Source organism: Myotis brandtii, unplaced genomic scaffold (genome assembly GCF_000412655.1).
Source record: "Myotis brandtii unplaced genomic scaffold, ASM41265v1 scaffold165, whole genome shotgun sequence".
NCBI lineage: Eukaryota > Metazoa > Chordata > Mammalia > Chiroptera > Vespertilionidae > Myotis > Myotis brandtii.
This window is the reverse complement of record NW_005356042.1, coordinates 2,648,218-2,662,592: the sequence shown is the minus strand read 5'-3', so window position 1 is coordinate 2,662,592 and position 14,375 is coordinate 2,648,218. Positions and strand designations below refer to the sequence as shown.

The window sequence follows — 14,375 nt, the reverse complement described above, 5'->3', positions numbered from 1 at the left end:
GGTGGGGAGGGTGTCTAGGACTCTGGGGAGAGGGATAGAAAGGGCTGGTGCACTCAGCACCCACTCCCCACTCCCCACCTTATCCGGTCAAGTCTGACTCACCTGGACCAGTTCCGCTCCCCAAACAGCCCCTGTGTTAAGGTATTTTTGGGGCATTTTTGGCAGACACTGAGGGGCTGGGACACAGAGCGTCACTGCTCTGGGAGATTTGGCTTCAGGAAGCATTCTGCACTCTGCTCATATTTTGGTTTCATACCTTATGATGAAGTGCCATGGCTTTTATGTTGGGATAACAGAGTGATTTATTATTTACCAAATGCAGTGGGCGCTCAACAGATCAATTTCAATAAAACAATGGCTTATAAACGCTGCCAGCAATCTGGCCAAAGCAGTAATCAACAAAACATGTTGTTCTAAATGCTTCATAATAAATTGACTATAATAAACTCATAATTATTCTACTGGCTACATTTCAAAGTTGGCACTAGAAAAATAAAATCACCAATTTGGGCTTGGCATTAACATCCAAGGGATTCCTTGGATCACTTCTGTCTCTAAGCTGTGACCAGGAGACGCAGGTGCCAGTGCTGCCCAGGAGGACTGAGGGCACAGCACCTGGGCTGGGGGGAGGCCTGATGTCTGCTGCGCCCTGGTCAGCCAGGCCCACCCTGCGGGGGCCACCCCAGGATCAGAGCTGGGACCGGCTCTCCCGGGTGAAGACACTCCCTGGGGCAAATCAAGACGGGAGCAGAGAAGCAGCCACTTCCTCTGGGTGTGCCGGGCTCAGACAGAAACGCTCCCGCCCTCGGGCTGGCCAGGGCTGCCCCGGAACAGCTGGGACCATTGTTGTGGCCAGACCCAGACCCTGCCTGGGGCCTGGCTTCCCACTTCCTGTCCTCCCAGCCAGAATGGGCCACAGAGTCAAAGAACATCAGGAAACATTGCAGGAGTCAAGAGTCCTTGAAGAGGCCAGGCGGTCTCTCCTTGGGGCCAACAGGGCTCAGCCCAGGCCCAGGGGGCAGGGCCGGCCCCTCTGTTTCCTCAGTCACCCGCTGAGCCCAGTCTGAGGCAGCCAACCCTTCCCAACCCCCTGGCCCTGCACTTGGACCTGGTCCTCTCCTGTGTCTCAGTGACCTCGCTTGCACGTGGTCACTTGTGGGAGCAGGGTGCCTCTGGTGCCCGGTCCAGGGGGGGGCCTGTCCAGGCTGCACGCCCTCGGTCCGGGGCAGTTGGACACTCAGAGAGGGTCACAGAGAGCAGCAGGGCTCCTGGCCCAGGCCCCCGAGGAGAGGGCACACGTGGTTTCTGCACCGCGCGGTCCCGAGAGGTGTGTGCTACCTCCACTCACAGATGCGTAAACTGAGGCTCAGAGAAGGAACTAAGTGGTTTGTTTCCTTCCTGAGGGCTGAGTTGGGCTCCTACCAACTGTGGCCTGAGACAGACTATCCCGTCCAGCTACTGACCCCGGGTGACTGAAGAGACTTGGCCAGTCACAAAGCCTGGTATGCCCTGTGGGAGGGGGACCCTGGGCACAGCAGGTTCCCCAAAACACTTGGCAGTGACAACTCAGAGCACGCCTCTCAGTTCATGCCCCCCGATGGACATGGCTGGGGATCCCCGGGCACAGGCTCCACACTCCTTGCTGTAGGGCTGGGTCACACGTGCATGAGGCAGGGGTTTGGAACTCCAGCTCGGGGACAGACGAGCAGGGCACACACGGAGAGGAAGCCCGGCACCGCCTGGAAGCCGGCAGGGGGAGCCTTGCTCAGGTGCCTCAGCAGCAGGAGGGAAAGGCTCCAAAGACCGGGAGGGACAGTGAACATGCCCCACGCTGCCCTCACCTGTGGTCCATGGCCACAGCACGATGTCGAAGGCCACGACAGGCCAGCCTGTGGGGCTTGTGGCCTCTGGGCAGCTCTCAGAAGCCCTATGGCAGCCGGGACTGGCCCGCCTGATGTCTGGGTGGTGAAGAGGACAGGAGATGGGGGCCTGGTCCAGGTCTGAGAGACACCCACAGACCCCTCCCAAGGTCCAGAGCAGAGGCCCAGCAAGGTGGGGCCCAGGCCCAGATCCGAGGGTCCCACCCACACTGCTTAGTCATGGCTCCACGAGGAGCTGGGAGCACATCAAACTGCTCAGAAAAGGCGCGTGAACAGCTGTGGGGCGAAGCAGCACCTCCAACCTCCTGAACCAATGGCCGCTTATGCCCAGGGTCCTGTGGCCGAGGCTGCCAAGTCTCAGAGGGGCAGAGGTGCCCCCCCTCCCAGCACCGAGACAGAGGTGTCAGTGTGTTGGCGCTAATGCAGAGGTCAGAGGGCAGGGCGGGGGGACAGTTCAGCCCCTCTTCAGAGAGCCCGCCTCCCAGGTCCCCAAGCCCCGCAGCACCGGTCCCCGCCCCTCGGGGCTCCCTCGCTCCTGGAGAGGGGGCACCACGCCGGCCGGTGCCCGTGGCAGAGGAGCCTGGGCCCAGAGCAGGACCAGGCCTCGCTGCGGTCAGCCCTCGCAGGGTGGAACCCAGAGGCCCGGGTTAGTCACTCTTGAGTTGGGTCCCACGTGGCCCCGCCCTTCACACACAGAGCAGGGCAGGGCAGCTCAGGCTGGCCTTACTCACCACATGTCTCCGTCCCGGATGGTCCGGTCATTGGGGGCCCCGGCATGTCCGTAGTGCAGTATGGCTGAGTTCTCACCACTGCAGAGGGAAGGGGAGGTCAATAGCTGGTCCTCACCACAGGCCCCAAGCATGGGCAGGACGATACCCGGATGCAGAGGCCAAGGGTGGCTGGGTCAGGCCCACAGCCTGTGGTCACTACAGTCACACACTGGGGGGCAGCCTCTCGGCTTGAGGGCCCCCCTACAGGGCTACCCTGCTGGTGCTGCTCGGGCCGGTGCTGGGGGTGGGTCTGGTGCGGGCAGCACGCGTGAAGAACAGAATGGGGAGCCCGGGGAAGCCTCCTTTCTTGGTGGCTGAAGGGACAGGGGAGGTCCACTGGGAGGGGCTTGGGCGCAGCTGGGCCCCCGGAAGTCCAGCTGGGACGCAGACGGCACCGGGCCTCACGCTCCTCTGCTCAAGAGAACGTTCCTCATGAGCGATGCCTTTAAGAAAAAAAGGACTTTTCTTCTGTCCAAAGGAAAGAAACTCACCTGGGTGTAATATTTATGGCCCTGTTTGGGAGTCTCAGGAATCATAAAAGTAGAAATAATGATTTTTCTCTCTATCTACCAGAGAACATTTCCAAGGACTGACACGTTCACATGTATTATTCATGTGCCGAGGACGCATGCATCGCCGGCTCCGTCCTGGCTGAGTGGGGCCAGACCATCTGACCGGAGAGGAAGGGGATAAGGGGGCCACCCACAGCCAGGACATGCCCTTCAAACACATACCTATAAACACACACACACACACGCACACGCACAGGCACGCACTCCACACAGAAGCCCAACATGCCGGGAGTGTGCCTGTGTGGGAGGGCTGAGGAGGCCATGGTGGCCAGGCTCCCTCCTCCACGCAGCTCTCCCAGCAGGCAGAGTCAACCTCCGCTCCTGGGGCCTTCGGAGGAGAAGTAACTTCCAAGCTTAGGTGGGCACTGGTGTGGTCATGGGAGTGAGCAGGTGCATCTAAGCTGGGGAACGGTGGGACCCCTCCCTTTCCCGTAATCCCTCCGCAATCATCCCCACGTGGCCAGGATGCCCACTTACCTGCCGCAGATGCAGGTGTAGGAGCTGTGGCGCATGCCGCCCCGGGAGTAGCAGTAGTGCTCGAAGAGGCTGCAGGAGAGGGGAGACGAGTCAGGGTGCTGAGTCATCACAGCTTGCATGGCCCCTGCGAGGCCTGAGCTCCCCGGCATCGCTCTGTGAGGCTGAAGCTGAAGTCCAGGGTCAGCCACCGAGCACAGAGGTCAGTGCGGAGGGAACAAGACCAGAGGAGCTTGCCGCCTGCAACACTGTGGCGCTGCCCAGCCTGCCAGGCCCATCGAGGACAGCCCTGGCCCTGTGGGGAGATGGGCTGACGTAGGGGCCACAGTTTCTGCAGGGCTGGAGGTAGTATCTTCCTGTGACTCCCAAGTCCAGTGGCCACACCCCGCCATTGGGAGGGGCTGGACAAGGCCAGGGAGGAACATAAAAGCTCTCCCAGACCCTGCACTGGACTCACCTGGGCTGATGGGGGCAGGGGCCTGACCGCAGGGAGGGGCGCAGGGGAAAGACAGCAGGAGCTGCTGGGCATTGGCCTGGAGGATAGGGGCGAGGGACATGCAGAAGGAGCAGGACAGGGCGGTCTCCAGGAAGGTGGAGAGAGGCAGGGCCTGGGTGGGGCAGGTCCTGCTTCTCCTGACTTGGGACAAGCCCCACCAGCCACACCCACACCCACACCCACATCACATCAGCAGTGCTGAACCCTTGGAAGCCAGGATGGCAAGAACTCTGGGGAGGCTAGGATGCTACCCCTCCCTCAACCAGATGCCTTAGGAACTGGGAGGGGGGCTTGTCTCTTCGTAGGACCCAGAACTCCATGGGCCCAGGCTCTACAGAACCCAGCTGGAGACGCGGTGATGGTGGGGACTGCCCTCACCCCTCCTGAGGCCTGGGCAACAGCTCAGGCCCTGCCCTCCAGGGGCCCTGCCTTGCCCACCCACCACCAAGGCAGGGGGACCAATCACAGGGCTGTGCTGCCCCCACCCCGCCTCCCGGTCTTCAGAGCACAGAGGCCCTAGGAGCATTGTGGTGCGTCTGCTTGGACAGTCTAGGCCTGTTTTAGAGAACGTCTATATGGAGGAGTCTAACCTTCCAGGCACTGTAAACACCAATTATGCATAATTGTCACGATCGATCGGGTATGAAGCAGTTGTTGGTCGGTTCGCTCGGCTTTCATATTTGCCTTATGAACCTCATGGCTGGGTATCTGTGAGCGAGATATTTCCTCAAGAGAAAGGATTTCAGGAATTGCCAGGGAGGTGAGGAGAGCGCACGTTCCCGGTCACGGCAAGAGCACTCAGCTGGCTGCCATTGACTTCAGCCTCAGTCCCAGAGGCCGTGGGGATGGCAAGACCAAGTCACAGCGGGAGAGTGGCCACAGCCCGCACCCTCCATGCAGCAAGCCCTCCTGCCCGCCTGGACGCCGAGACTCAGAGCTGGACACGCCGTGGGGCCGAGGTGCTCCCTGGGCTTTGAGAGAAGCTCAGACAGAAGCAGGCCTCAGGGTGCATGGCTGTTCTCGAGGTGAGGGGGACAGCGGGCCTCTGTTGAAGGCGAGGGCAGGCAGAGGGTGCGAAGGAGCAGGCAAGCAAGTTCCCCAGCAGCCGGAGGAGACGGGTGGGGCTGGCTCCCTCCTGCAGCCAATCCCAGCAGCAGGCACTGCTCTACTGTGTAATTTACTCGGAGAAACAGCCTTCGTCACTTTCTTTTATGAAAAAAGCAATGGAGAGTAAGAGGCATAGCTTGTAGAAGCTCCAAAGTAAGGACCGGCTGACCCCGCTTTCACCCGCAGCACCGCCGCACCGGCTCGTCTCCCCGCCACGCGGACACTCACACACCCACAGGAAGGGCTGAAAAGACAGGGGAGTGGCCACATGCTGGAAGTTTACAGGATCTGAAGTTCTTCAATTTGGACTTCAGCACCTAATTTGTTTTAAAATGAACTTTCCTAACATGACGTGAGGACAAACATGATGTGAGCATGATGTGCTCTGGTGGCAATAGCAGGTGACTGCAACGGGCCCAGGCTTTCTGCTCACTCCTCCGCGGGCGGACCCTCTCTCTGGGCCTCGGTCTGTCTGTGGACACGGGAAGGCGCCCAAGTTCTAGGGCAGGTGTGGTGGCTCAGGGGCCTGTGGAAGACGCCAGTCTGACATATTTCTGACTTTCTAGGGGTTGGGAGAGAGGAGTGGACATGCGACCAAGCATGCCTTGCAATCCACATGGCTGACTCGAGGCTCGCACAGCTGGGCATGATGTGCTCTGGTGGCAATAGCAGGTGACTGCAACGAGCCCAGGCTTTCTGCTCACACTCCTCCACGGGCGGACCCTCTCTCTGGGCCTTGGTCTGTCTGTGGACACGGGAAGGCGCCCAAGTTCTGGGGCAGGTGTGGTGGCTCAGGGGCCTGTGGAAGACACCAGTCTGACATATTTCTGACTTTCGACAGGTTGGGAGAGAGGAGTGGACACGCGACCAAGCATGTCTTGCAATCCACATGGCTGACTCGAGGCTCCGCACAGCTCGGTCAGCGCTCGGCAGGCACAGTCACAAGGACACACTGCAGCGGCAGAGCCACCTGGTTCCCACGGGAGGCCACAGAGCCCCTCCAGACCTTTACACAATATGGTAAACGGAGCCAGAAGAGGGTGCACCACAGGGCCTGAGCTCTGACGGACACAGCCTATGGCCAAACTCAGTCACAACGACATGAGGGCAGAGCATGTAACTGGAAACCCTCCCCCCAACACTTGGAGGTACTGCATGAAATACCATCAGCAGCGGTCACAGGACAGGAACAGGGAGGCCGGAAAGGAAGGGAACTGAAGGCCTTGGCTTCCACGGCCATGTGGGGACAGCAGCAAGCCCTTGGGCACACGAGAGGGAGGGGGCTAGACCTGAGCCTCACCCCCACATAAAGTTGGGGCCCTGGCAGGGGTGCACCCTCCGCAAAAGTGTAGACCTGGGAGAAAATTCATGAGCATCACAGGAGGCAATCAGGAAGCCTGCCTGGGCTCTGGGGAAAATAAAGAACATTCTCTCAGATTTCATAGCACGGTCTGTCCTCCATGGGGTTCAGATTCAGGTGTGAACTACCTCATGGTTTGGAAACGGTCCCTGACTGGCAACACCTGGAGCACTGGGCAGGAGCAGACACAAAACCAAACTGGACATTTGCACCCTCGACCCAGGCCAGCCAGGATCTGCACACGTGCCCGTGTGTGTGCAGGCGCGCACATGCACGCACACACACACACACACACACACACACACACAGAGGCATGCATACATGTACACAGCACAATATACACATATACGTACACATAAACATGTACATGAGGCATGCATACATGTACACAGCACAATATACACATAAACATGTACACACACGTGCGTATACATACACACACACATGCATATATACATCCCACATACACTGAACATGAACTCACAATCCGGAAATAGTTCACAAGAGTTGTCAGACACAGCAAGCAGCAGGCTTAGACCCTGAGAACTTCTGGTAACAGAATCCTCAGATGGAGATGATCCACACATAGAAAATAATACCTACAAGTACAGCTTGATAACAGGTCGGGCAGATTTTATGAAGAACCAGCAGCCTCACACACACCCTGCTGCTTTGTGGTCCCCGAAGCTTTCCTCCTGTGGCCGTTCTTCTAATATCCTCACCTATAAATTCCTCACAAGCGGGACACGGGTAGAGAATGCTCTGCATCCAGGCATAAATGAGAAGCTGGGAGTAACCTGGGAGTCTGTGCTGTGAGTAAGGAGGCAGAGGGGCAGGCCCATCTGTCAGAGTCTGGAGATGACTGATGGGCAGGGACAGCGAATTTCTGGGGCCCAGACCTGCAGGAACCGTGTCTCCAGGGACAGCACCACTGGGCCTCCCTCTGGGCCTAGCTCCTGCCTCTGAGGTTGATCATCTGATGAGGAGATAGACACAGCCCTATACAATCACATCAGCTGCCCTGGCAGCAAGAATCCCCAGCTATCAGCACAAGCGTGAGCCAGCCAGGGCGGTCAGCAGGGGCAGTGGGCCACATCATCCCCTCCCAGGCCAGGCCTGGATGCACGTCAGGCTGCCAGGAGGCCAGGCCAGGAACATCAGCATGGAAGGGAGGTGGGCAGGGTGGTGGAAGCCACTGGGCTGAGCAGAGGGCCTAGGAGAGCGGACAGTTAGGACACAGGGTTATGAATCTGGGCAGGGGCCAGAGCGTGGGGGCTAAGGTGTTAGAAGCCACAAGCAGCGTCTTCCTGGGCCCAGGCGGCAGCCCAGCCGCTGTCACTGCAGTCTCCCTGGATGCCCTCGGGCCTGTGGGTTCCCCACTGCCCTGCCCTGGGCCTCACACCCAGCCTCCTGGGGCACTGCTCAACACTGACGCCAAAGCCAACACGGATGCTCTGCCTCTTACCAGCAGTACGTATGGCTTCTCCATGCCTGTTTCCTCATCTGTATAATGGGATAACCGTACCTCACACAGGTGCCATTAACATGCAGATCCACGGCCCGGACACCCATACCCGCCATCCCAGCACAGCCAGGCTCTCTAGGGTGCAGCATTTCCAGGATAAACTGACGTGCACACGGGGCTTCCCTTGACCCAGGGCAGCTCAGCACACGGTTCCTTCCCAGATGCCTCTGCCTCCCACCCCTCTCACATTCCAAGAGTCCCAGTTCCTTTAACACAGTTCTCTGTGGGCCTTCTGAGGAGTGGTGAAAGGCGGGGGTGGGGGCCTGCCCCGCCCCTCCGCTCCCCAGACCTCTGGGTAAGGAAAGACACAGAGAACGCTAGGGAGCCACCACCGAGACTCCGAGCATGTTTTAGATAAGCAAGTAGCAATCACATGGTCTGTTGCCAAGAAGGGACTGATTTAAAGCCCTGGACTAAACTCAGAAATGCATTATTAATAAAGCAGTGCTCACGGCACAGCTTCGAGACGGCACCGACGGGGACCACAGGGGAGCCAGACCCTCTGCAAGGCTGCAATGGCCGTCTCCACCAGCGGCAGCTTTCTTCCTTCCTGATGTTCCCTGAGTCCCTTCCCTGCTCCCCCCCTGATACCTCCCCCTACCCGCTGCCCCAGTACTGGACCAGGGCCGGCATCATCTTACGACCCAAGACCTCCCTTGGGGGCTTGGAGGGTATGTGGTGCTGGGCGTGCTGGGCCTGACAACTGGATGAAAACAGACTCACTAGCCCCACTCCCTGCCCAGGCCACTCTCCCGACTCCTCAGCTGCTGCCAGGGTCCCATCCACAGCACCCCGGATCGAAGGTCTGCACTGGAGGGGGGGGGGGGGCGGGGGGGGGGGGCGGGGGGAGCAGGCCTTGGGCTCATGTAGAACTCAGCCAATGCAGGCCCTGCTGCCTACTCTGTCTGATACTTGGGGCAGGTGACACAGCCCCTCCAAGAAGAAAAACCAAACAGCCACCTGCAACATTTAGCATTTACAACAATCCTTCCAGGAGAAGAGCCATTTTCCTACTTCTCAGATGAGGAAACTTCCACTCAGAGCGGCCATGTGCGGGGGTCAGGGAACCCTTAGAATCTGTGTGGGAGCTTGGAGTCCATGCACGGTTTGACTCCAATGGTTTCAAGGTTTCAGGCCTGCAGTGGCAGGGACTGGGACAGCACCTGCCAGCAGGACAAGGCTCCTGCTCCGTAAGCACTGGGGGTGGCTGCTGCTCTGCTACTCCTTCCAGAGCCCGGGCCTCACATCTAAGCCGAAGACGGGTCTGCCAGGACGAAGGGCCCTGCACACTCCCAGGGTGGCGGTGCCTCAGGCGGGCTGGTGGAAAGGGGGGCTGGTGCCCCGGGAGAGGCTTGGGGAGGCAGAGGCCCTGGAAGGGGAGAATCCACCAACCAGAGGCAAGGACAGCAGAAAGACGGTGGTGGTCACGGCAGGCAGACGCGGAGCACGGGAGAGAAGCCACTCGCTCTGTCCCCGAGAGCGGCTTATCAAGGTAGGAGATAATTAGCATTTTAATTGGATAATTGGGAATTCTAAATTGCCTATCTTGTATTAAGCAGAACTGAGGACATAACATGACATTCAATTAACAAATATTCCCCTTTATTCTTGACATGCTTGACTGGGTGGAGTTCTTGAGCTCCTTGGTATCGGTTACTGGGTAGCTGTCGAAGCCCTGGCTGCATCAGGCTGCTAGTAAACCTAATACATGTGCACATGTGTGTATGCCGACACAGACACACACACGCATGAAAGGTCCTAGAAATTCTCTACACAAAGGAAATAGTAAAAATAAAATAAAAATCACCCATAACCTTATTCTCCAGAGATAACCTCTATTCAATTTTTGTTGACCATCCTTCCAAGCCTTTTTTATGCATAAGCACAGATTTTTAAAACTGTAAACATTTTTTTAAAGTCACCTTTTAACGGACTCTGACACACATATAGAAAAGGGCCTGAAATCATAAGGACCCAGCACAGTGATCTGCACAAACTGTGTCCCCAGAAGCCGCTCTGAGGCAGTCTCCCCTCCCACAGACAGCCTGACTTCTCACACCGAGGTCAGCTCCCCTCACGAACTTGACTTGATGTAAATGGAATCCAACAGGTCCTGCGTCTGGCTGCTGCTCTGCACCTTGCTCGTGGAGCCCGGGAGGTGGGGCGGGGCACCGCTTTCGCATCCTCAACAGGTCCTGCGTCTGGCTGCTGCTCTGCACCTTGCCCGTGGAGCCCGGGAGGTGGGGCGGGGGGGCGTCGCTTTCGCATCCCCAGGGTGTGCCACGGAGCCTTGGCTGGCGAGCATTCTGGTTGTTTCCGGACTGTGACTGGCACAAGCAGTGCTGTTGTGGATGCTCCTGCCAGTCTTTGGGGACACGTGTGCATGTGTCTCCATCAAGCATGTAGCCAGGAGAGGAAATGCAGTGTCCCAGCGTTTTGTGTAGGTTCAGCTTAGGAGATAAAGCCAGTATTTCCAGGTAATTGCATCAATTTATTCATCGGCTTTTACCTTCTACTTCATACCTGTGCACGGGGCCAACTGAGCCCACAAGAATCTGTAAGGACAAATGGTCCCACCCATCTGGATGTTCCAGGGAAGGTTGTTGCTAAAATTCCTAGAAACAGTAGACATAGGTTCATACTATTTTCCTTTCCAAAGCTCTCACTGTGTCCAGAATCAGACGACTTCTCCCACTACACTGCTTGTCCCTGGTGCAGCTGCCATCCTTTTGCTGGTCAATGGTGACAGTGGTCTACTGGGCCCCCTGCTTCAGCTCTTGTCCCCTACAGAGCGTGCTCCACAGAGGGGTCATTTCACAACTGAAGGGACTCCTCTGACCAAACTCGACCCTGGCTTCCCATGAGCAGCCTGCCTCCCTCTCACTCTCACTGCGACCTCCTCTTGTCTTCTCAGTCTGTCTCCTTGCTGCTCCTGGGACCACCAGGCCAGCTCCCCTCGCAGGGCCACTGGGTGCACCCCATTCTTTCTGCCGAGTGCAGTTTCCCCTTCAGGTCTCCCCTTCATTGTCTCCTTCTCAGGGATGCCTGTCCTGAGCCCCCTTAGCCCTCACCACTATCGAACATATTATCCATCCATCAGTCTCTCCATCCATCTGTCCATCCATCCATCCATCCATCCATCCATCCATCCATCCATCTATCCATCCATCCTCTCTCACCTCCCATTAGGCTGGGGCTTTGTCTATTTCCTTCACTGTAGGAGCCCCAGAGCCTGGAATAGTGCCTGGTATACAGGAGATTTTCAGTGCTTTTCTGCTGATTGACCGAACAAGTGTACAGTTGTGTGGGCAGTACCACAGCCTGCAATTTACTTGACCAATTCCACACCATGAGATACCTAGGTGGCTTCCACCTCCGTGTTCCCACTGACCCCATGGCCATGTGCCTTTCACTGTCTGCGGGCTAAATTGCTAAAAGTAGAATTGCGGAGCATGTGCACATCTTTGAGTCTCAGGGCAGGTTCTGCCAAAGGACCCAAGAAAACCCATAAGGCTTTTGCGCGGAGCAGCACTGCGGGACTGTCTGCCCACAGGACCGCAAATCTGACAGGCAAACAAACACTGTTTCCTTCTCTCATCACTAACTGGCAAGTGTGAACATGCTTTGTGTTTCTGTCCTCATACTGCTTCCTTTCTGCATGGCCTGTTTCTTTCTTAGAAAACTGAATGTTTACCCACCTTATTGGTCCTTAAGGGGTTTATATATGAAGGGTACCAGTGGTTCTGACTGACATCTGTGTAACAGGTGGCTGGCCACATCCGCCCCCTCTAGTACCTTCTCTGCGAATTCCCCCAGGGCACCTGGGGCAGGAGCTGCAGACAGGGCAGAACATGAGGGGGCCAGATGGTAACCACACACAGGGCTCAAGGGGGAAATTCTACCTCTGTGAACCCAGACCCCTCTGGAGCTGACGCCCGAGTAAGCCAGAGGCCCGGCTCTGGAAGAGCTGAGTAACATGGGCACAATTTGCCCGCCTTATGCTGGGATAAACGCTGTTCACATCAGACCCAGTCTCACCAGTCCTTGCTGATGTCAGCAGTAACCCCTTTCTTGGCCCCAAACTGAAAACTCTCCCTTTAAAAATGCACTAGGCTGCCCCAGGAATCATTTAGGCCAAATGCAGGAAGGGTGGCGGGAGAGAGTCCTTGTTTACCACAATTCAGAGGCTATTTCCCCCCTGGGACACCAACACCCCCTCTTCCCCAGGATGCCCCAGGGAGTGAAGCTGGGTGTATGGGGAGCCTTCTGGGGGCGGGGGTGGGGAAAGGACTAGACAGGGTGGGACTCTCTTTGAGCTAGCTCTTCCCAGACCAAGGTAAGAACCCATGAGACGGGGTATGCCAATAAATACATTTTATGCATTAGATATTTAAAGTGTTAATCTTTCATTTATGGTGAATCATACTGGGTTTTACTCATGACAGAGAAATAAAGCTTTCTTTAAAAAAAATGTATTTTTTTTAAAAAGTAAAGGAACTATTAAGCAAATAAAACACTACAGGTGGGACAAGGGTTTAGTAGAAATTGTGAGGGTGTCACATGAACAGTGAATGCCAATAGATTCTGCTCTGAGGCCCCTGTGAGGCACAGCCGGTTTCTAGTTCTGGGGGGCACACTGAGCCGGTTTCTAGTTGTGGGGGGCACACTGAGCCGGTTTCTAGTTCTGGGGGGTACACTGAGCCGGTGACACACTGAACCGGTTTCTAGTTCTGGGTGGGCACACTGAGCCAGTTTCTAGCTCTGGGGGGCACTCTGAGCCAGTTCTAGTTCTGGGGGACACACTGAGCCGGTTTCTAGTTTGGGGAGCACATTGAGTCAGTTTCTAGCTCTGGGGGACACACTGAGCCAGTTTCTAGTTCTGGGGGACACACTGAACCGGTTTCTAGTTCTGGGTGGGCACACTGAGCCAGTTTCTAGCTCTGGGGGGCACTCTGAGCCAGTTCTAGTTCTGGGGGACACACTGAGCCGGTTTCTAGTTTGGGGAGCACATTGAGTCAGTTTCTAGCTCTGGGGGACACACTGAGCCAGTTTCTAGTTCTGGGGGACACACTGAACCGGTTTCTAGTTCTGGGTGGGCACACTGAGCCAGTTTCTAGCTCTGGGGGGCACTCTGAGCCAGTTCTAGTTCTGGGGGACACACTGAGCCGGTTTCTAGTTTGGGGAGCACATTGAGTCAGTTTCTAGCTCTGGGGGACACACTGAGCCAGTTTCTAGTTCTGGGGGACACACTGAAACCGGTTTCTAGTTCTGGGGGGCACACTGAGCCAGTTTCTAGCTCTGGGGGGCACTCTGAGCCAGTTCTAGTTCTGGGGGACACACTGAGCCGGTTTCTAGTTTGGGGAGCACATTGAGTCAGTTTCTAGCTCTGGGGGACACACTGAGCCAGTTTCTAGTTCTGGGGGACACACTGAACCGGTTTCTAGTTCTGGGTGGGCACACTGAGCCAGTTTCTAGCTCTGGGGGGCACTCTGAGACGGTTCTAGTTCTGGGTGGCACACTGAGCTGGTTTCTAGCTCTGGGGGGCACACTGAGCCAGTTTCTAGTTTGGGGGGGCACACTGAGCCAGTTTCTAGCTCTGGGGGGCACTCTGAGCCGGTTTCTAGTTCTGGGGGGGCACACTGAGCTGGTTTCTAGTTCTGGGGGGCACACTTTGATCCAGAAGCTCCTCAGCCGCAGATGGCATGAGCGTCTTTGGCAAACAGTTGGAGAGAGAGATCCCAAGCCCAGGTTCTTTCCTGTGCCCCAACCTGCTCCTGGCTCAGCAGCCTCGGACACCAGGTCAGTGTGGACCCTATAGACAAAAGGCCAAACAGGCCCTTGAGGGAACAAAACCACCCAGCAAACCTGGCTGCTGGGGCCCCAGACACAGGTGCCAAGCGCTTAGTGCGAGTCTGCTCCACTACCAAGCGCTTCCCCTCGGCCCAGAACCTGGCCGCACCTCCCTTCATTTCACAGCTCATCCTCAGTTCAGGTCGTTACATTGAAGCACCCATCCTATCTAACAAAAGACAAAAGGGTAATTAACCGTACCTCTGCTACGCTTCCCATTAGCTAATCAGGGCGATATGCAAATTAACCCAACCAAGATGGCAGCCGGCAGCCACACAGCTGAAGCGAACAGGAGACTTGCTTGCTCCAGTGATGGAGGAAGCCAAGGTTCCCCGCCTGCC

The 14,375-nt window shown here is 56.9% G+C and overlaps 1 protein-coding gene across 1 annotated transcript in view; it reads right to left on the bottom strand.

Annotated features, from left to right (window-relative positions):
* PEPD (peptidase D) overlaps positions 1–14,375 on the bottom strand; it is a 226,226-nt gene that overhangs the window by 17,916 nt on the left and 193,935 nt on the right. The window contains exons 13-14 of the mRNA XM_005862666.2: positions 3,700–3,768; positions 2,612–2,689 (exon numbers count right to left, since the gene is read on the bottom strand). Coding sequence (XP_005862728.1) covers positions 2,612–2,689; positions 3,700–3,768 — 147 coding nt within the window. The remainder of the gene's footprint in view (positions 1–2,611; positions 2,690–3,699; positions 3,769–14,375) is intronic.